General features: G+C 43.4%; 1 protein-coding gene and 1 pseudogene across 1 annotated transcript; one reads left to right on the top strand and one right to left on the bottom strand.

The window, feature by feature from the left end:
• Positions 1 to 2393: 2393 nt before the first annotated feature.
• Positions 2394 to 2796, top strand: LOC121451037 (annotated as a pseudogene).
• Positions 2797 to 12661: 9865 nt separating this feature from the next.
• On the bottom strand, positions 12662 to 18726 carry LOC121450356 (trichohyalin-like). The gene is made up of 3 exons (XM_041655173.1): positions 18589 to 18726; positions 16849 to 17866; positions 12662 to 16584 (listed from the first exon to the last, which is right to left on the bottom strand). Exons 1-3 carry the CDS (start codon positions 18724 to 18726, stop codon positions 13589 to 13591), a joined length of 4152 nt encoding a protein of 1383 aa, XP_041511107.1. The 3' UTR covers positions 12662 to 13588.
• Positions 18727 to 22570: the final 3844 nt, after the last annotated feature.

The following is a 22570-nucleotide window of genomic DNA, read 5'->3' as shown; positions in this document are numbered from 1 at the left end:
TCTCCCTATGCTGTGTAATGCAAAGACTGACAGTGGCTGAAAGATTGCAGATTGCATGGTTGGAACTTTCTAGAAGCCAGACTCTAGTTCTTCTCAAGAATTTTCTAATGAGTAGAGTTTTCTACACTGAGAAGTACCTCTCCTAAAGCATGAGTTCTCTGTTTCTGGATCTGTTCACAGGGAGACTGCATCATTAGGTTATGGGGCACCCTGTCATGGGAAGAGTAAATAGTTCTTGATAAAACACATGACACCATGTTCAGCATTCAAGCAAGTTTAGTTAGCTTGGGGACAATACCAACAGCAGCCTCCTGCTGATGAGGCATCAGATTCCAAAGACCAAATTGTATCCACATTATTTACTATTACATGGCATTATACCCTGGCCAGATACCTTTTATTTTATTTATTTTAACACTTACATATGTTCATATGTGCTTGTATGCATAAATAAGCTTTTTGCATGCAGAAGTCAAAAAAGGGCACTGGATTCCCTGAAGCTGCAGTTGTGAGCCGCCTAATGTGAGTGGTGGCTATAGGAACTGAGCTTTGTAAGGTCCTTCAGCCCCTGAACTAACTTTCCAGTCATTTCACCTTTAAGTTTCTATGACTTTAGATTCTCATTCCTATTTAGAAAGGCTAAGGCTGTCTTTTGCCTTCTCTCTGAACACCATGAGAGAAGGCTTATACTCCCTTATACAGGCACTCTTGTCCCAGTGCTTACTGAAAACGATGCTCTTTATTAATATTCACACTCTGAGAGGTGACTTAGAGTATGCTGGCAGAGCAGGAAGGAGGCTGCTTTGTATCTTCTGTTTATTTATTTATTTAGTTATTGTATCTTGTGTTTAAAAGTCTTTAGACTGTAGTACAGTAAGCCACAGATACCTCTACTATAACCGGGAAAAAAAAAAAAAAAGAACCTGGTGGCCCTGTCTCGTCTTAAACAGATCTCTGGAATCATCCCTAGGTAATGTTCTTACCCCTCTAATTTTAAGTATGACATAGAAATGAGAAGGGATGAGGGAAAGGAGAGGGAGGTCAAAGAGGGGAGGGCAGAGATAAGAAGGGGGAGGAAACCTGAGAACTATTTCTCCTGAAAGGTAACCACTGGAGTCTTGAGTAAAAACATCAAGTAAAACATATATGATAGCTACTTTGGAAAGAATGGCCAATAAAATAATTTATAATTTTTAATGATTATAATAATGGAAAGTTTGGCAATAAGTGAAGTTTCAGTTTATGTTTATATTTTCCCAATCTTATTTTACTTATTCTCAATGTAATGGAAGCTTATTTAAGATTGTGGTAGACTGAAGTAATATATGTTCTTAAAAATATTTTTACAATGATATTTATTTTCTCTGTTTCCTTCTTCCTGCCCTCATCTTATGTGTGTGTGGCCGGGTACAGCATACTTGTAACAGTCAGAGTTCTCTCCTTCCATCATACGAATTCTGGGGCCCAAACACAGGCCATCAGACTTGGCAGCAGGCACCTTCACTCACTGAACCACCTCACCCTCTCAACAATATATGTTTTTAATGTCCTGCCTAGGATTCTCTTAAATAAATGTCTTAACTTAAAAAATCCTTTTTTATTAAATAAAATTTCAAAAAATATATTAACATTTATAAAATAAAACATTAAACTAAATAAGCCAGAACTATGGCAAAATTAGGGGAATCCTGACTGAGTGAGACATTAGCACAGAGGTAGAGAATGGACAGGAGTGACCGCAGTGGGGAGAAGGCCCAGGAGGGAGGTGCAGCTAGAGGCTGCAGAAGTGAGGACAGATCATGCCAGTCGAATGCTGAACCCAGAGCTGGGAGACCAGGTGGATGTAAATGAGAATCATGGCTTGTGTAAGGGACATTTCTAAGGGGTTAGTCTCCATCTCCCTTCTCTAGTTTGTTTTATTGGGGAAGGGTATGGTATTTGTTGAATGCATATCTGTTAGCTTTACCAAGAAGTGATATCTCAGAATGTTTTACAATTTCTGATCTGAGTACTGTAGTAACTTTATTTCCCTCCTCCTCCATTGTCCAGCACACACCACAGACATGTGGGCACTTACTATCTAACCTTCCGGGTACGGTTTTTTTTCCCCTAGTAAATTAGTAACTCATTCTTCCCAGAAGGAATTAAACATCTTTGAGAAATGTTAAATGTGAGATTATTGGAGATGGGACTCTTCCCAGAGAAGAGAGAATTATAGTGCTCTATATTAGCGTTTGTTAACCAACCCTTAGACTGACTGAGAGCTAAAACACCTCATATGGAAAGACTTGAGCTCTCTAGGAATACATGCTCCATTGTGACATTTGGGACTCTGCAGTCAGCTAGCCACACTGTGGGGGAAGGGCTGAGAGATTGCCACAGCCACGGGGAAGATGGTGGACAATTCACTGCTGCCTTTCCAGAAAGAATGGTTTATGTCTTTGTTCTTTTCTTAAACTCCCAGTTGGCTTCACACTTTATCTTTCATGGGCTTTTATTCCTGAATCTTGGCAAAACTCCTTAGGCTTAACTTACTGGCCTCAAAAATACTGGGCTGTCGCATTGTCTGTCTGCCTCCTTACTGCTGCTGTGATTGGCTATGTCTTCTCATTTGGAATTAACATGGTGAGTACCTCTCCACTCAGCTCCATTCATACCATCACAGATAACTGTGCCAAAAACCAGCAGTGGAAGAAATACCAAGAAGATGCCATCCCAGTATTAACTGATGTTCCTATTCAAGAAGTGAACAAAATGTCCTTCCATGAAGCCAGAGAACTTAACACTCACAACTGAGCTGTGTGTAAACATCCTAACACCAAACATTTACAAGTTTGGGGGTGAATAGTTTTGAACATAATTATATCGACTGTCCTTTTAATACCTAATATTGACATGTAAAAACATGAAAGTTGATTTCTTAGATTGAATTTAATTAATATTGTAAATATTTTCAATTGCATGTTTGATTGACAGAATGAGTAAAATGCCACACTCTACTATAAAAAGGTACCTGGACATTGCAAACTTTATCCAACCCTGTCACAAATTTTGTGAAAAAAAAAAACCTATTAATGCATATTAGAAGAAACCTGTATCCTTTTATTGATATAAGTGGGCCAGTAGGAATATTTGAATGTATGAATGTCAGTAGTAAAGAACAGGATAGAAAAACTGAAAGATATAATTCAGAAAGCAGGACAGAAGTTTAAAAACTCTAGTTACGGATTGTCAAGATGGTGCAGTGGGTAAAGACACTTGCTACCATGCTTGATTCTCTTTCTGGACCCCACATGGTGGAGGAAAAGAACTGATAGCTATGAGTTGTCCTCTGACCTCCATGGATGCAACCAGGATGAGATTTCCCCTCCTTCAATAAACAAATAAGTGTAGGAAAATATCTTTTACTTAATATAGCAAACAATTTTTACAATTTTTATGCTTATGTGTATGTCACTCTCTGTGGTGATGAATAGATATGACACCCATAGACTCATGTGTTTAAGTCCCGGCTCAAAGGCAGTGGTGCTACTAGGAAGTATGACCTTGCTGGGGTAGGTGTGGCCTTGTTGGAGGAAGTGTGCCACTGTGGGGTGGACTTTGAGGTCTCATATATGCTCAAGCTACACCCAGAACACAATCTCTCCTTCTGCTGCCTGCGTTCAAGATGTAGAACTCTTAGCAGCTTCTCCAGCACTATGTCTACCTTCATACTGCTGTGTCCCACCATGATAATAATGGATGAAACCCCTGAAACTGTAAGCCATTCCAATTAAATGTTTCCTTTATAAGAGTTGCTGTGGTCTTAGTGTCTCTTGACAGCAACAGAAACCCAATGAATGTTATGTATGTGTACATGTGTTCAGGTGCCTGCAGAGGCCAGAAGAGACACGGAATCCTCCAGAACTGGAATTACAAGCAGTTGCAAGTTGTTCCATACGAGGGCTGGGAACCCAGCCCAGTCCTCTACGAGAACAGCCAGAGCTCTTAACTGCTGAGCCATCTCCCCAGACCCAATAGTTTTTATTTTTGAGGAACCCCCTTTATTGGCTCACCCTGACATTGTCTCAGAGCTCCCTTTCTTCACTTACTCCTTTACACCGGACATCCTTTTGCCTTTTATTTAATCCATGTAAAGAGCTAGGTGCAGCAGAGCACATCAGTACACTCAGAGCGGGGGTGAGGGTGGGGTATGTGAGCCATAGGTTCAGTGAAAGACAATTCTCAGTCAGTCAATAAAACAATACACATGTGAGGTGGAGACTGATTGATGAAGACATACTTATGTCTGCCTCTAGCTTCCACATACTTCCATAAAGGCAAGTGAGCACCCCCTGGGACATCTCTCTCTTTCTCTCTCTCTCTCTCTCTCTCTCTCTCTCACACACACACACACACACACACACACACACACACACACACACACACACAACATTTCTCTGAAGAGTGGGCCTACAAGTGGGGAAGAACTCTCATTGGTTGCTTCACAAGATTTCCCCTACTAAGTAATACGCTGTCACTTACATTCTGAACTAACTTAAAGTGGCTTCTAACATGAATGTCAGATTACTGAGCACACAGGTAAATGCGCATTTGTCACCCATCCTTCTTAGCAAACGCTTTGTGTGCCTCAACTGCATCTTCCCAGTTGCATATGAATTGCCTGGGAGAAGAGCTTAGTTATAGACTCTTGGGGCGATTAGCTCTTCTAAAACACTGGGAAAGGAAAACCACTTCGGTTAGAACTAGACAGACTGGATTAAAATGCAGCCTCTACCACGAATGGTCCACGCATCACCAATCTTTACATTTTACTCTGCAGGTCTGCTTTTCATCTTGTTTTCTTTCTAAATTTTTTACTTTTAAAAATGCTTCAATGTGTATGCAATAGTCTGTCATATGAATAGATGTTTGATAGTGTACTTAATTACCTATTTGGGGATATTTTGATGGTTTCCAGGTTTTTATTATTATAAGCCACGACAAAATGCATATCTGGTGGGTAAATCTCTGTGAACATTATGTTCAGATTTACAAAGTCATCGACTCCTCCAAATTACCCCTTAACAAGTCATTCTTACCAAGAACAATATTGTTAATGAAATGGTTGATGTTTGTTATAGCTAACACATCATTTTATATTTGAATAGAAAACTGTGTACGTTGTGCAAGCACTTAATAGTGTGTATACTATTATATGTGTGTATATATGTATGTATGTATGTACGTATAATCAGTGTATACAGTTAGTTTATGCTCACACTCCATAATCAGGTGATTATGAAATAACTTTGAACAGACAAATGAGGGACTCTGTGGGGGTTCAGCTTGGCATTTAATTTATCATCTGGCCTTCACTAAATTTCAACAGTGTCTAAAATTTGATTACCGTACCCACAAATAAGAAAAGGAGGATAAATTATCTGGACTCCCAGGACTCTTGTGAGAAAGTAAGCATATCTCACAGTTGACCACTGTTGTGTGCCAGGCCGGCTCACTACCTGAAGTGTAGGAAGACAAAATCGAGGGAAGTCCCCTGAAATGAGGGCACCAGAATGAAAAGGACTGGGGCTTTCTTCCTGCAGATTTCACATTTTCATGACTATTTGGCTTTCTTCATGCAGATTTAATATTTTCAAGACCATTGAGCTAGACAATGGGCATCCCCCTTATTTATTGATTATCTACTTTATGCTTTGCACAGGTTATTTTTACTCTTCATAATCCCCCAAAGGCTAGGATTATCATAAGGATACTGAAATTGAAGAGATTATATAAACTTACATATTTTTAAAAATTACATATTTTTTTTATTCTCCCTCGTGTGTGTGTGTGCATGTGATCATGCCTGCATGCCTATGCCTCAGCATTTGTGTGGGGGTCAGAAAGTAACTTGTGGAGTTTATTCTTTCCTTTTACCATGTTAAGTTCCAAGGATCAAAGCAGGCCATCAGACTTGATGGGAGTATATTTAAGATTGTTTAATAAAATGTGATCATCTCCTCTCCTTTCTACTTCACCCTCCTTTTGTTAGTCCTCACATCAAAGCATTAAAACAAACTCGAGTCCCATCACATATCTCGACCACATCTAGCTTCCTTTCTCCCCTTCATAGTTCACGTCCTTGTGAGACTTGTCCTCCTGTTGTGGAATCTGTTCACTATGTGGAGATGTATTGCTGCAATTGGTGTCATAAACAGCTGAGTGCCCCATAACTAGGCAGGAAAGAATAGGCAGGATTTCTGGGGGGAGAGAGGAAGAGGAGAAGGAATCTAGGTGTTAACAAGCCAAGGCTCGTTAAATGTTGATTTAAAACTATGCATTAATTAAGTTACAAGAGCTAGTTGAAAACAAGACTAGCTAAAGGCCAAGCTTTCATAATTAATAATTAGTTTTCATTTTATTATTTGGAAGCTGGCTGGCCGTACAAAAACATCTTCCCATGTTTTTATTTACTGAAGCGTGATTCTAATTAGCCTTATCGATGAAAAACTCTGAGTCAGATATCAGGGTAAAAGTAGAAATAGCAAAGAAACGGCAGCAGCCATTAGAGACTTTTTACCTCTCTCTGTACAGATTTCCAGATCTCTACGGTTAACTAGCTAGCTCTGTCCTCTGATCTCCAGGCAAGCTTTATTTGTCAGAACACAAAGCAAATATCACATAACAGTTTATTTTCCTTGTATTCCCTGTCTTTCTTTCCTTTCCTTTCCTTTTCTTTTTCTTCTTTTTTTTTTTCATTTTTGATAACAGTTCTCTGTGTAACAGTCCTAGTTATCCTGGAACTAGCTCTTGTAGATCAGGCTTCGCCTCAAACTCAGAGATCCGCCTGCCTCTGCCTCCCAAATGCTGGAATTAAAGGCACACACCACCAGCCCATGGCTTGATAACTCTCTTTTTGCAGTCTGTTCTTTTCTAGTGACACCGGGTGGCATGAAACTCACCTAGTTTCTAGTCTCCCACTTGTGCCAGGTGTGTAAAGTTAAGAAGGCTTATCGTAATTATAAACTTTTCAAATTCCAGTCGAAAGTGTTAAATATGATTTTTCTCTAGTGATCGGGTTCATATATTTCCTCAGAACTTCATAGAGCCATGCTGCTTATTGTTCATCATGGGAAAAACATACAAAATAAAAAATGTCCAAATATTGTCTTATAGCTTTCATATTAGGAAATGAAACAAGTGGAAACCCAACTGAAGAAGAATACTGTAATCAATTAGTGGATGGTAATGATAGCATACCTTTTTATGTGTTTGCTTTTCTTTTTTTATTTGTTGTTGGTTTTTTTGTTTTTCATATCAGGGTCTTAGTGTGTAACTCTGACTGTCCTGGAACTCCCTCCATAGAGCAGGCTGTCTTCAAACTCACAGAAATCCGTCTGCCTCTGTCTCCCAAGCCCTGGGATAAAAGGCATGCGCCACCACAGTCAGTTAAAGATAATGTATCTTAGAGTTTCAATGGAGAAAAACATTGTGTGTTAGGGTGGTTAGTTTAAGTCCAGAGTCTCTGGCCTCCATCATCTTTGGAGCCCTCCCTCCCCTGTCTCTGTGCCCGCCAAGCCTTGACCCCTCCCTGGAGGAGGGTCAAGACAGCGGGCCAAATCTTGACCAAGCCTCCAGTCTATTTAAACTGCTTCCCTGATAGTCTCTTTCTTCTCCCCCTGGTGGTCACATTCGTGGCTTCCCAATTCCCCCTTGGGGCCACCCGAGTGGGCAGGAATCCCATTAAACCTGAATTTTTTGTTTTTTTTTTTTGGTTTTTCGAGACAGGGTTTCTCTGTGGTTTTGGAGCCTGTCCTGGAACTAGCTCTGTAGACCAGGCTGGTCTCGAACTCACAGAGATCCGCCTGCCTCTGCCTCCCGAGTTATTTTTTTTAGTTTGGCTTGTTGTGATTTGGCTTGATTGGGATTTTTTGCATTGGCAGAGAGCTTGCATTAAGAAAATTCCTAACAGTTAAATTTCAATTTAGATCATGAATTGACTAGAGATTTCCCTTGGATACAGGAGGAGAGGAGGCATACCTTGTAGGTACCATAATTCTACTATAAGTCTGTGAAGCAAGGACAATCTATGCTGTCCTAAGAATTAAGTTTGAGCATATAGTTGGCCCCAAAGATACTGTGAGATCCAAGGTTGAGAAGGTGATGGATACTGAATTGAAGCAGCCAGTCATTAAGTTAAAAACTCAAGACCTATATTTTATCTTGCTGAAAATGTGGCACATTTCTTAAAAAGAAATAATAAAAATTAAATTCTATAAGGTTTTGTAATTTGAGTGCTTGCCATCAACAGCCTCAGGGTTCCAAAAATGACAAATGCTTGGAATCTTTTGAACATGTTTTAGATTACTGCATGTGACTCTCAGGTCTTTACCAGCAAGGCAATGTGCTCATTATACATTACATAGATTATCATCTCCAGAAGATTATAGGTCCAGTACACTTGCTGAAAGAATATCTCACAATTATCATGACTGAATGCACATATTAGCCACGTGTAATTACTGTAGATGAAGCAAGACACGCCTGATGGTGAATGCTGATGGCTGTCGAAGTTTTGTTTGAATGGAATAAATTTGAGGACTAAGTTTTCTGCTTAGAAAAGAATGAGCATGATCAAATGCACATAGTGAGGCTGTAAAGCAGCAGGGTCATCATCTTTGACAGTAAGAGGATTAAAGGAAATGAAGTCAGTTTTAAATGTTCTCTTAATGAATAAACCTGGGTGATAAGAAGGAGCTCTGGGATGTTCTGGGGAGACAAACCGGGGAATTCAGGGATGTTCGGCTGAGGAAATAAAATCTTTGAAGCTGAAATAGATTCTCAGGACCACTACAGTCAATTACGTCTTTTTTTTGTTTTCTGTTAGGTAACCCTAGGAGCTGTGTGTGGGTCGCTTTGAGAGACCCAATGGAACATGTCCAGTGCTCCAGTTAAAAAGAATTCTTTTTGAGACTGTAGATTAAGTCAACCCGGATCTCATTATGTAGCTCAGCTGGCCTCAGGCTTCCGATTCTTCTGCCCCTGCCTCTCAATAGAATGTAATTTTTTCAATTCTGGGGATAATGTTGATGGAATATAAATCAATGGAAACCCAGAAAGCCCAATGTGCTTACACAAGACCTCAAGATAGTGAAGTGAAGGAAGAGCCCAGCGCTGTTACTTCATCCCTGCATGTATATCTCATGGAACAGTGTTTTGCACAGATTATGAGCTCAATAAATATTTACTGACTCAATGGTGAATGAATGAACCCTTGATTCTTATTTTTTTTTAATTTTTTTTTTGGTTTTTCGAGACAGGGTTTCTCTGTGGCTTTGGAGCCTGTCCTGGAACTAGCTCTGTAGACCAGGCTGGTCTCAAACTCACAGAGATCCGCCTGCCTCTGCCTCCCAAGTGCTGGGATTAAAGGCATGCGCCACCATCGCCCGGCTTTGATTCTTATTTTCTTACAGGATTATTCTCATAGTATCATAGAACCTCTGAGTTCTGAAGCTTGAGAAACACCTTTTTTTGCTTTGTGATATTTTAACTAGTGCTATGTATAAAAATATAATGCCAAAATCTAATTTTCCAGCTAAATCTCACTCTTTCTTTCAGTTCTGGACTTGCATCATAGGGATTTTTTTTTCTGCAGATGTTTCTCCCCTGCATTATTTGAACGTTGTAAGACTTTAGCCTGCTAGGTAGAATCTGATAATTATGCAACAAAAAATAAAGCAACCGCGCAAGACCTGTTTGCACAATTGCTAAGAATAAAGATGATAATACAGGAGCTGTCCTAGCAATGGATCACAACTCTACCTTATATAATGTATTCATGTCCAGGACTGTCATAATGAAGTACCACAGAGACTTAAATAAATTTATTTTTTCTGAGTCCATAACGCTTGAAGACCAAGATCCAGATGTCAGCCCGATGACTACTGAGGGTTATAAGGAAGGAGTCTATTCATACCTTCACCCTTGATGACCTTTTTGTGTTTTAATATGTCTCTACTACTGTTTGTGCCTGTGTTCAAGTATTTGTACTGTGAGGATAGCAGTCCCATCAGATTAGAACCCAAACTAATATCCTCATTTTAATTACTTCTTTAAATATTGCATCTCCAAATAAGGGCATATCCCAAGTAACTGAATGTTTATGATTCAACATATAAACCCCTGTGTGTGTGTGAGAGAGAGAGAGAGACAGAGACAGAGAGAGACAGAGAGAGGAGAGAGACAGAGAGAGAGGAGAGAGAGACACAGAGAGAGACAGAGAGAGAGGAGAGAGAGAGAGAGAGAGAGAGAGAGAGAGAGACAGAGACAGACAGAGAGAGAGGTGAAGAACCACTTTTTATCACATTATATTAAACTCTTGTTTGGCATTTTCCTCTGAGTTGAAGCTTTTCCTCCAGGAAGGAACAAGAGGCTTATGAATCTCAGAAGGTTTAAAAGAAAAAAATGCTCTCCACTACTCTTGAAAAACAGAAACTTGGAAGACTCTTGAGGAGCAGTAGTATAAAAGGAACCATATTCTCCCCAGTACTATAAAAAGAAGTAAGCACTTGTTGGGAAAGAGACTGGCCAGCAGAACTGCAGAGAGAAGACATTGTTGGACTGCCCATGAGTCTGCCTGCTAGCTATGTTGAGAGCCCCAGAGTCGTGGCTTTGGTGAGTCTTTTCACATGTCAGGGAAAGGATTCTTAGTGGTGTAGCTGCTTTTGGGTCACCTCTTCTTCTACTAAGCTACTTCTCACCCAGATCCCTGTTAGTAACCTCCTAAAAACCCACTGGCTCATCAAGTTTGACATTGGTGCAACTCTTTCTTTGATCTGTTCCAGTTCTGGGATGAATTGATGAATTGTGCCACCCCAGGAAAAGTCTGTCACACAACAATTCTCCATCCTATTTCCCAGTAGCAGTTGAAACAACGTTACTAGAACTTCTAGTTTGAAGTTAAGCATGCAACTGCCCAATAACATCAAGGTCCTGCCCAGACAGGTACAGCACTGTGCTGTGACAAGATGATGGGCCTCCAAGTTTGCCTGCTACTTTGCTAAGAGTAGCTAGGGAGTGGGGCTTTACCAACACACTTGTCAAAAAAGAACATCAATAATAATTGACAAAACAATAGTTTCTTCTGTGAAAACCAGTTTTCCTCATTTGTAAAATGCTGTAGGGGGTCTGAATGACTTCAATCTCTGTTGAACTGTAGCTTGACTGATGAATGTCATATTCTGAACCTGGGGATTTATAAGAGGAATCTTCATGAGGATCCTAGCAAAATTGATGAATTTCTTCTCGGGCTTCTGCAAAGAACTTAAGAAGAAAAAATATATGTGAGGAAAATGTAGTTAGAAATAGTTTGAAAGAGCAAAAGGATTTCCTTTATCTTTGTTTCTGATGAACATCTTCCAGTTGTGTGAAAGTGTGAGAGTCTGTACTCCTTACAGTCAAGGGCCTCCTTATTCAACCAGATGATACTCAGGAGCCACAGGCTTAGCTTCCTTAGCTTTTAGCATTGGCTGATGTGTTAACTATAGCTTTAGGGCAATTTCCAAGAGTCTCGCAATTAAAAAGAGTGATATTCTTTTTCCTTTTCTTTATTTCTTTCTTTTTAAAACTAAGATAGGCTTTCTTTGTGTATCCCTAGCTGTCCGTCCTGGAACTTACTCTGTAGACCAGTCTGGCCTCGAACTCAGATATCCTCATGCCTTTGACTCCTGAGTGCTGGGATTAAAGGCAGGCACCACCGGATGCCTGGCTGTGATATTCTTGATAAGGTCCTTTAGAATTTTTCCCTAGTAACTCAACTAAATAATACAGTTCAGCAGGTAGCACAGGGGTGTCTGCATTGTGAGATGGAAATGTGACATTTGTATTAATTACTATTTAGCATTTTCTGATTCAGGCACCTCCTGAACTATGTTGCTCAAATCCCTGGGTCACTAATTGGGTCTACAGAGCTCAGAAATTTTAGGCAATGTTCCATCACTGGCTTAGACACAAAGTAGCTGCTCCACTTTAGAGGGAAATAGTAACAGACACTGGAAGTGCCATATTTGTTGTGAGCAGTGTGAGTCACTGCAAGAAGGGGTATGGAAAGAGGCAGCATCAAAAAGAAAACTCTTGGAGAGTCTATGTCGTATTGGAAATGCATGAAGGGTCCCCTTAACTTCGTGCAACACTCAGGGAAGGCAGGTGTTTACAGGATTTTGAGTAGGTTCTTTCTAAACCAACATGTAAAGTAGTAATATTCTCAAACCCAACAAAACTTGGGGCAATGGAGCAGAACTCTACATATGACAGCAGTTTTAAATTGGAGGTGTTTGAGAAACACCTTACTTCTGCTTTGTAAGACTTTCAGTGGTGCTAAGCATAAAATATAATGCCAAATTCTAATATTTTTTGTCCAAGTCTTACTCTTAAATAATATAGGAGTCTCCTTATTTGGGAAAAATTGAAGATTCTCTCCACCTTTTTTTTCATATTTGGACATAGCTGATAGTAAAAATACCATGTGATTAGAAATATATGCATTTCCAGATTAGACATGCAGTATGGTAGGCACATAATTAAAACAGACAAGGATAATTATTTGCCAAACATTTATTGATTTTTTTAACAGACCAATTGTTTCAACAAGAATGTCTTTAAGGTAGTATAAAGCCTCAAATGACTGTGGGCTGATAAGTCTAGTCAAGAGACTTCTATAAATTTGCCCTCTGTTCATACATCTTCCCCTTTCCTTCTTCCATCACCTTGTGAACTCTTGCTGGACCCAAACAAGAAAGATGTTTACAGGGTCTTGAGTAGGTTCCCTCTAAACCAACATGTACAAAAGTAGTAATATTCTCAAACCCAACAAAACTTGGGGAAGTGGAACAGAACTCTACAAATCACAGCAGTTTTAAATTGGAGTTGTTTGAGAAACACCTTGCTTTTGCTTCATGAAATTTTAAATGGTGCTAAGTATAAAAATATAATGCCAAAAAATAATTTCCTGTGCAAGTCTTTCTCTTAAGAGAGATTTCTTTCAGTTATGAACTGATTTCACATAATATTTTTCACATAAATCACCCCCCTGCATTATTTGAGGGTTGTCAAATTATGCAAGAAAAAGATCGACAAAACTGTTTGGAGGTAAAGACAAATGAGATTTAGGTCGAAGAAAATATCAACTTAAACTTATAAAAATGAGGGTTCCCAACATGATCTACCACTAAAAATAGAGGCTCAACTATTTTTGAATATCAAATTGTTACATTATTCTTGTTAGCTATGAAGGCAATAAATCAATGTGCTCCTCAAACAAAATTCCTTTAAAAAATTAAATGACTTCTTTTGAAAAGTGCGCACCACATCTGCACTAAATAACAAAGACATCTTGCAATAAAGAACTACCCCAGACAGAATAAGAGACAGGAACAGAAAGAAATGAAATGGGTATAGTTTAAGATTCTGGAAAAGACATTCTAAGATCAGAGAGTTTTCCCACAACCAGAAACACATGAGTTATCATTTGATACCCAGTGTTTCTCATTTTCTTTTGCTTGAAAAAGAAACATTTCTTTGGCTGGTGCCAGGACGCTAGCAGCATCCTTTAAGGGCGGTATTGAGACCTCTGCTCTTGGATGTACTCATAGAGAGGGCTGGAACGCACGGGGACGTTGGCAAACTGGCGCGTGCCAGTCTCCAAGGCTTGGCGGCGCCTCTGCTCCTCCTGCCTACGGATCCGCTCCTCTTGAAATTTTCTCTCCCGCTCTTGGCGACGTCTTCGTTCCTCTTCCTGACGACGTTCTTGTTCCTGACGACTACGAATCGTATCCCTGGCAAACTGATTCTCAGCCTGGTACTGCCCATCTCGTTTCTGCCTCCTCAACTGCAGTTCTTCACGTTCCTGGCGCTGCTGCTTCTCCTCCCGGAATTCCCTGTCGCGCTCTTGGCGAAGCTGTTGCTCGCGTTCCTGGTGGCGAAGCTGCTGTTCCTCAAAGCGAAGCTGTTCTTCCTCGAGTTCCTGGCGGCGCCGCTGATGCCCCTCCCTTTCATTCCGGAGCTCTGGTTCCCCGCGGAATCTCTGGTCGCGCTCCTGACGGTGCTCTTCTTCCTCACGGAATTTCCTGTCACGTTCCTGGCGTCTCAGCTGCTCTTCCTGGAGTTCCTGGCGGAGCTCTTCTTCCTCACGGAGTTTTCTGTCGCGCCTGAGCTCTTCTTCCCGGCGGAACTTTCTGTCACGTTCCTGTCCGCGCTGCCGCTCTGCCTCGCGCTCCCTGCGAAGCTGCTCCTCCACCCTCAGCTTTCGGTCTTGTAGCTGTTCTTCCTCCAGTTCCTGCAGGCGCTCCTCTTCCCTGCGGAGTTTCCTGTCACGCTCCTGTCGCCTCAGCTGCTCTTCCTCCAGTTCCTGCAGGCGCTCTTCTTCCCGGCGAAATTTCCTGTCACGCCTGAGCTCTTGTTCCCGGGGGAACTTCCTGTCCTGCAACTGCTCTTCCTCGAGCTCCTGACGGCGCTCTTGATCCCGGCGGAGTTTCCTGTCTCGCTCCTGGCGTCTCAGCTGCTCTTCCTCGAGCTCCTGCAGGCGCTCTTCTTCCCGGCGGAGTTTCCTGTCACGTTCCTGTCGCCTCAGCTGCTCTTCCTCGAGCTCCTGCAGGCGCTCTTCTTCCCGGCGGAGTTTCCTGTCTCGTTCCTGGCGTCTCAGCTGCTCTTCCTCGAGCTCCTGCAGGCGCTCTTCTTCCCGGCGGAGTTTCCTGTCTCGTTCCTGGCGTCTCAGCTGCTCTTCCTCCAGTTCCTGCAGGCGCTCTTCTTCCCGGCGGACTTTCCTGTCACGTTCCTGGCGTCTCAGCTGCTCTTCTTCCAGTTCCTGCAGGCGCTCTTCTTCCTCACGGAGTTTTCTGTCGCGTGTGAGCTCTTGTTCCCGGCGGAACTTTCTATCCCTAGGCTGCTCATCCTCTAGTTCCTGGCGGAATTCTTGTTCCCGGCGGAATTTTCTGTCACGTTCCTGAACGCGCTGCCGCTCTGCCTCGCGCTCCCTGCGAAGCTGCTCCTCCACCCTCAGCTTTCGGTCTCGCAGCTGCTCTTCCTGTAGTTCCTGGCGGAGCTCTTCTTCCCTGCGGAGTTTTCTGTCACGCCTGAGCTCTTGTTCCCGGGGGAACTTCCTGTCCTGCAACTGCTCTTCCTCGAGCTCCTGACGGCGCTCTTGATCCCGGCGGAGTTTCCTGTCTCGCTCCTGGCGTCTCAGCTGCTCTTCTTCGAGCTCCTGCAGGCGCTCTTCTTCCCGGCGGAGTTTCCTGTCACGTTCCTGGCGCCTCAGCTGCTCTTCCTCACGGCGCTCCTGGCGAAGCTGTTGTTCCTGGCGGGATCTTCTGTCGGATTCCTGGCGCCTGAGCTGCTCTTCCTCGAGCTCCTGCAGGCGCTCTTCTTCCCTGCGGAGTTTCCTGTCTCGTTGCTGACGGAGCTGCTCTTCCTCCAGGAGCTGCTCCTCCTCACGCCGCTGCTGGCGGCGCTCTTGTTCCTGGCGGAATCTTCTGTCCTCACGCTCAGGTCGCCTCAGCTGCTCTTCCTCAAGCTCCTGACGGCGCTCTTGATCTCGGCGGAGTTTCCTGTCTCGTTCCTGGCGTCTCAGCTGCTCTTCCTCGAGCTCCTGCAGGCGCTCTTCTTCCCTGCGGAGTTTCCTGTCTCGTTCCTGGCGTCTCAGCTGCTCTTCCTCGAGCTCTTGCAGGCGCTCTTCTTCCCTGCGGAGTTTCCTGTCTCGTTCCTGGCGTCTCAGCTGCTCTTCCTCGAGCTCCTGCAGGCGCTCTTCTTCCCGGCGGAGTTTCCTGTCTCTTTGCTGACGGAGCTGCTCTTCCTCCCGGAGCTGCTCCTCTGCACGCCGCTGCTGGCGGCGCTCTTGTTCCTCACGGGATTTTCTGTCGCGCTCCTGCCTAAATTCTTGGCGGCGCAGCTCCTCCTCCTGGAACTGTCTTTCTTCTCGTCTTTGCCTCAGTTCTTCCCGCTCCTTCCGCAGTTGCCTTTCCTCCTCAAGGAACTTTCCGTCCCTCTCCTGTGGCCGTCTCCTCGAGTCTCTCAGGAGCTGCTCTTCCTCCCGGAGCCTCTCGCCTCGTCGTGCGGCTTCCCGTTGGCGCTCTCGCTGCAGCTGCTCTTCCTCTTGGAACTGCCGGTCACGCTGCTGTCGCTGTCGCCGCCGCCTCTCCTGCTCCAGCTCTCGCTTCTCTTCTGCTTCGTCTTGCAGAGGCCGCCGATCCTGACGTGAGCGTCTCTCATGCTCCAGAGAATCCTCCAGCTGCCGGATCTGTTCTCCATCCTCCCTGCGTTTGGAGAAGAGCCTGCGGCCACGAGCTTCAGTTTCTTTCTCTGGTAGCCACTGCCACTTCAGATCCCTACGCTGACCTTCGTCCCGCAGCCTCTGCAGGTCCTCCTCTTGATACTGCCTCTCCTGCTGCAGGCGCCTCCTTTCTCTCCGTAGCCGCCCTTCCTCCTGCTGCAGCCGCTCTTCCTCCTGCTGCAGGTCCTCCTCTTGATACTGCCTCTCTTGCTGCAGGCGCCTCCTTTCCCTATGCAACTGCTCTTCGTCTCGCTGCAGCTGCTCTTCGTCCCGCTGCAGCTGCTCTTCTTCGCGCTGCAAGTAGTTCTCCTTGCGATCCTGCCTCTCCTGCTGCAGGCGCCTCCTTTCCTTCCTCAGCAGTTCTTCCTGCTGCTGCAGCCGCTCTTCCTCCAGTTGCAGCTGCTCTTCCTCGCGCTGCACGTCGTTCTCCTTGTGATACTGCCTCTCCTGCTGCAGGCGCCTCCTTTCCTTCTGCAGCCTTTCTTCCTCCCGCTGCAGCTGCTCTTCCTCTCGCCGCAGCTGCTCCTCCTCCTGCCGCAGCTGCTCCTCCTCCTGGCGGTATTTCCTGTCCCGTTGCCGGCGCTGCTGAGCCTCTTCTTGCAGCAGCCGCTCCTCCCGCAGCACTTCCTCTCTCTGCTGCCTGGCGCTGGGTTTGGAGTACAGCGTGCGGCGCCTCTGGCTTTCTTCCTGCAGTTGCCTGCGCTCGGCCTGACGACGCCTCTGGCGTTCCTCTAGGAGGCTGTCCTGGAGCTCTGCTCGCTGCTGCTCCTCCTCCCGGAAGCGCTGCTCCTCCGCCTGTCGCCTCTGCGACCTCTGCTGCTGCTGCTGCTCCAGGCGTTCCTCCTCTTCCTGGGCGCGCTGCCTTTGGAGCTCCCGGGACCGTTGCTCCTGCTCCCGGAGCTGACGCTCTTCCTGCTCCTGTCTGCGTGGCCTGGCGTAGACTTTGTTCTGACGGGCTTCGGCCTCGCTTTCGAGCTGCCTCTGCAACCTCCGGGTGAGAGTCTGGGACTCCCGGAGTGGCGTCTGCTCCTCGTCCTCCTCAGCCACCAACTCCTGCTGACGCCTCAGCTCGGGGTCGCGCAGCTGCTGCAGCCGTCTCTCTTCCCTCTGCTCCCTGCTCTTGAGTTCTTGCCTTTGCTGTTCCTCTTCCTCGGAAAACTCTTCAGCATCAGGACCCTGGCTCCAGCTTAGTGGCTCTTTCTCCGCTAGGCGCTCCTCCAGTTCCTGCAGTTCTCTCCTCTGCTGTCGCTCCTCCAGTCTCTCCTGCCTCCTGCTCTGCTCCTCAGCGCGCTCCTCCTGCTCACGTCTTTTCTGCCAGCTTCGGCGCCCGGGTTCTTCGTCCCGTTGTACGTCCCGGGGCTCGAATCTCCTTTGGTCTTCTTGCCTGCGATCTTGTGACAGGCTCCTCTTCTCATCTAGCCCTATGGCCTGATTGATAGCCGAATAGCAAGCTTGAGCAAGCTTGAAAAGGAACAGGAGGAATTCGTTGAAATCAACACGCCCGTTGGAGTCCCGATCCAGAAGTTCTAGGATCACATCTACCGTCTCAGGGTCATGTGGTCTCTATGAAAGATTAAAGCAAAGGTTTTATAATTAATTATTTGCACGTAGTAAGCTTTCACTCTCACACTTATTTATGTTGTGCTGAGATCAGGAGATACTTAGTGTAATTAGAAAATTCTTAGTGTATGTCGTCTTGCTTTCTCATACGATATGTGGACAACTCATGTCAAAGCATACACCGTTGGAAATTTTTGTAATTGTTTGCTGATCAAAACAAATTCTTTCTAGATAGCTGAATAAAATGAATTTGTCCTTTGTGATCAATAAAATAAAATTTATGAAGATTTCCAAAGGACATTTTTGTTTGAAAAAGCCAATACTCCTGATTTAATTTTTATTCCGTGTTTGAAGAACTAAGATATTTACAGCGACACCATTTTAGTCGAGAAATAGGCAGGTTTCAGTTACTGAAAGTTGGGAACAGAAAAGTTCCTTCAAGTCTATTAACTTGATTAGGCACCATTAGTGGTAATGCCCTATTAATTAACACTTCATTCCCATTAACAATATCATCAAGTCTATTAAATACATGCTATTAACTTCTTTAGTACTCAGATTACAACACCAATTTAAATACCTCAGGCTTTAAAATTAATGATGATGTAATGTAGACCTGTCATGTTGAAAAATCCATTTTAATCAATATTCTTTGCTCTGGTCTTTCTTGGGAAGAAAAGTGATAGCCCCACATCCATAGAGTTCTTTTTCCGGTCAGGTCTTACCTGGAGGACATCTCCAAGTTCCCTTTCCAGGAGGTTCTTCAGGTCTTTCTTGCTCAGTGATGCTCCTTCACAGCTATGTGTGGCATAATGATCGAAAACTTCAGCGATGTCAATAACGCTTCTTAGAAGTGGAGACATGTTTTCTTTCCTTCAAATTCAAGTAAACCTTGAACAGTAAGATAGGATTCGGATTCAAGCCTCTGTTTCTGAATTTAGGGAGACTTCACTCACACTGATTTAGACAGCTCTCTAGTCTTTCCACTAGTGGTTGAGATAGCAATTTGCATTTTACCCCTCAATATTGTATTCTAAAGGAGGAAGAGAAACATTGAAAAATTCTAAGCCAAGGAAATCATCTTCAAAGCATATTACAGTCAACTTTTCATTGTCCATCAGTGTGAACTATCCACATCCTCCTCCCCCTTTTTTTTTGTTTTGACATATTTCAGAGCAGATAATGAAGAGATGAGGGTAAGAATCTAAATTCTATATGCTGCTACTCATAGCAACCCCTAAAGCTGAGCAAAAAGGGTAGGTAAAAGCCAAGGAGCATGTGAAAGAAGGGCTTGAGCATCATTAAAAGTAAATATGTATAGACAATTGTGTCTGCAAAAACCTGGCAACAAATAGAACAGTGAAAAGAAGATGTGAATTATTCCTTAAATGTGTAGCCCATAGGAGACTACTTCATGTCATCAATTCTAAGATTACAGAGTGCCTCCTCATCAAAATAAAACATTGTAACGTTTAGATACAACAAAGCAGAAAAGCAGAATGCATGTTGCCTGCATCAACTTAGATGTACTATGGGTATTCATATCTTCTGTTACTGAAGTTTATTTGAGAGATCCTGATTGATGAATCAGAGTCAATGTGTCAAACAAACCTGGAGAACTTTGAATAATATTGGTCTTAAGGCTGGCATTGGTTAAATGCAAATAAATCATTTCAATGTTGGTATTGTAAGTGGGAGGGGGACTCTGGGAATGTAGCTCAATAGTAGAGAGGGTGTTAGTATGTGTAAAATAATGTGTTTAATTTTCAGTATTGCCAAGACAAAGCAAAACACACGGCCACAGCAAAACCTTGTCCACAGACACACTGGTATTAAAAGAACACTCGGATGGCTTTGCTGGCTGACTGCATAGTAGGTCACTTGGCTGAATTCTTTGTCATCATCTGTCTCCAACACCTCACATACCAACCCAGATGTGAACGGTATGAAGATCCCAGTGTCATAAAAGAGATCAGGGGATTTGCATACTCTAGGGATGATAGTTTTTCAGAAAGGTGAGCCTCATAAGAGGCACACATGATAGTTTTTGATGTGCCTAAGTATTGGGTTCAGAGTCTTGAGAGAACTACTGCTATTCAAGTGATGGATCTAACCATAAAAAGATGGGACAAGCCAAGCATGCTGGCTCCCCAGAGGCAGAGGTAGGCTACTTTCTGTGAGTTCGAGACCAGCCTACTCTACATAGTCTAGGCTAGGCAGGGCTAAACAGTGAGACCTCGTCTAAAAGAGAAGGGGAAGGAGGAGATGAGATTTTGCCAACACTGGAAGACGGAGATCCCTCAGGAGCATAGGAACTACCTTCATTCCCCCAACATGTACTACCACAGCTAGAAAGTGAAGAATCAAATAGAAGAACGCCATCCCCCAGAACGGGACTTACCCACTTCACCAGAGGAAGAAGTCAAGTGCTTGCTCGCTGACACTGCTGGCAAGTGTGCTAGCTAACTGGGAGCCGGGCTTTTTATAGGGGTTGTAATTGTGCCCTGGGGAGCAACTTAGGAAGGAGACACCCACTCTGTGGGGCGACCTGATTCATTCAAATCCCAGCTCCACCTCTGTCTCCAGGAATGGCTTGTTTATCTCATTATTTGCTCACGTAGCTATTTGGACAGGGTTCACAGGACTTGCCTCCTGACTGCATACTGGCCCCACCTAACACGAAAAGGTAGAATATTTGGCAGATTTTCTAATTTTCTTTCATGGTTAAAATAAAAAAAAAAACCATTAAAACAAAGGCAATGAATGTTCCGAATTATTGTGACTTCATAAAAAAAAATCTCTAGTCATTTATTTTTTTAAGATTTAATTTTAAGTGTGTATGTGTGTGCGTGTGCGTGAACACATACGAGTACAGGTGCCTATGGAGGCCAGAAGTGTCAGCTTCCCCTGGGACCGGCCACACAACATGGACACTAGGAATCAAATTTAGGAACTTTGCAAGAGCAGTAAGTGCTGTTAACTGTGGAGCCAGATGTCTAACCCCTTAAACCATTTATTTTATGTAAACTACAAACTCTAGGTTGACAGTAAACAGGAACTTTGCCATAACCGGATGAAAAGCAGCTAACTGCTGTGTGGCACGCAGCGGAGCATGAAGAGGTGACCACAAGCCCTGCCTGGAGCACCTTGACAATGGTGAGAGGCACCGAGTTTCTCTTCTAAAAATTCGGATGGGAAATTTATTTTACATTTGTATTCCTCAGTTTATCCTACAGGTGAGAGACTGCTTCCTAAGCAAATAATTTTGGAGAGAGTCTTAAAATATGTGTTTATCAAAGTGTAGGTGAAGGAACCTATTGTGAAATTTCATCCTTAGAGGTATTAAATCTAAATGAAATTTGCTCATTTGTTTTTCTTGCTAGCACGTTGAAGCCCCTGGAGAAAAAGAGCTAGTGTCATGCGTTATTGTAGATATAATCATCTCATTCAGCCTAAGTTACTAATGGTTATGACATCTAAACACTTGAGTTGGCTTCTCCTAGAAGCACATTAAGGTCATTCTAGCCCATTATAGCCGTCAGAGCTTTCTCAACCCCGGTGCTATTTTATTGTAAGGAACTGGATTTACTCCCGGTTGCCAGTGACTCCCACCCTTCCATTTCATACTACGTGAAACTTTGGTTCATAATAGGTTTATGGAGACTATTAAATGATTCAGCAGCTTCTCTGAAATTAGGCAAGTACTGGTTTTTGGAATTTTGAGGAGAATTTCATAGTTAAAATAAAAACATTAAAGCAAGGGTTTTATGCTCCTTTAGTGGTATGTGAAACCAGGAGCCTAAATCTTGATGTCTATTTCTTACTTTCTTCCCTGCTATCCCAGACGTGGGCTGATGTGACAAGAGAGGAAAAGACGATTGTAAACCTAGCTTATTTCTGCTTCTTCAAGACCTTCAGTACAGAAGTCTTTGATTTCCAAATTTCTTTAGAACCGTCAGAACTGTCATTATCTATAGGGGCCAGCGAATTAATTTGATGTGGCAAATCCTTTAGGAGTAAGGCTTCTCGTCCTCAGTTCTTACTGATGTTTTATACAGTCCTCTTAGTCTTTGGGTACCTTGAGCAATGTACACACAACTACCTACAAGCCGTCAAACACTTCTTTCTCTCTCCTTGAAGGATTCCCTGTAACCGAATTAAGTCTGTTTGTGGTTTCTCTCTCTCTCTCTCTCTCTCTCTCTCTCTCTCTCTCTTTCTCTCTCTCTGGATTTGCTAGACTAGAGAGGTCAATGGTTTTCAACTTGTTAAAAAATCTCAGTTCAGGTTTTTCATCCTGAAATAAGTCTTAATAATGTCTTTCTTACCTAATCCTCTCTATATCAAATATGACATAAAGGAAATCGACCTTTCTTCTTCTTGAATTTTGGTTTATTTCTAAGTAACTTCAGTCTGATAACAGGGCTGACTACATTGCTACATACATTCTTTTATTTTAGACAAAGCCTAAAATAAAATAAAATAAAAATATCATTTCAGGGGGCTGGATTAATGGCTCACAAGTTAAGAACTCTTGTTACTCTTACAAAGGACTGCTCACAACCTTCTGTTATTTCAGCTACAGGGGATTTGATGGGCTTGTCTGGCCTCTGCAACTGCAGGCATGCAGACTCTGCATATACAAATGTGCAGGCATGCAATACTCAAGCATGTGATTCTTAAAAGAATGCAGCAACAAACAAAATCAGA

The sequence above is a fragment of the Microtus oregoni genome, unplaced genomic scaffold (assembly GCF_018167655.1).
Source record: "Microtus oregoni isolate MIOR12 unplaced genomic scaffold, Mior012 000007F_ref0000211, whole genome shotgun sequence".
NCBI lineage: Eukaryota > Metazoa > Chordata > Mammalia > Rodentia > Cricetidae > Microtus > Microtus oregoni.
Note: the sequence above shows the minus strand (reverse complement) of the source record. Positions and strands in the feature narration are given on the sequence as shown.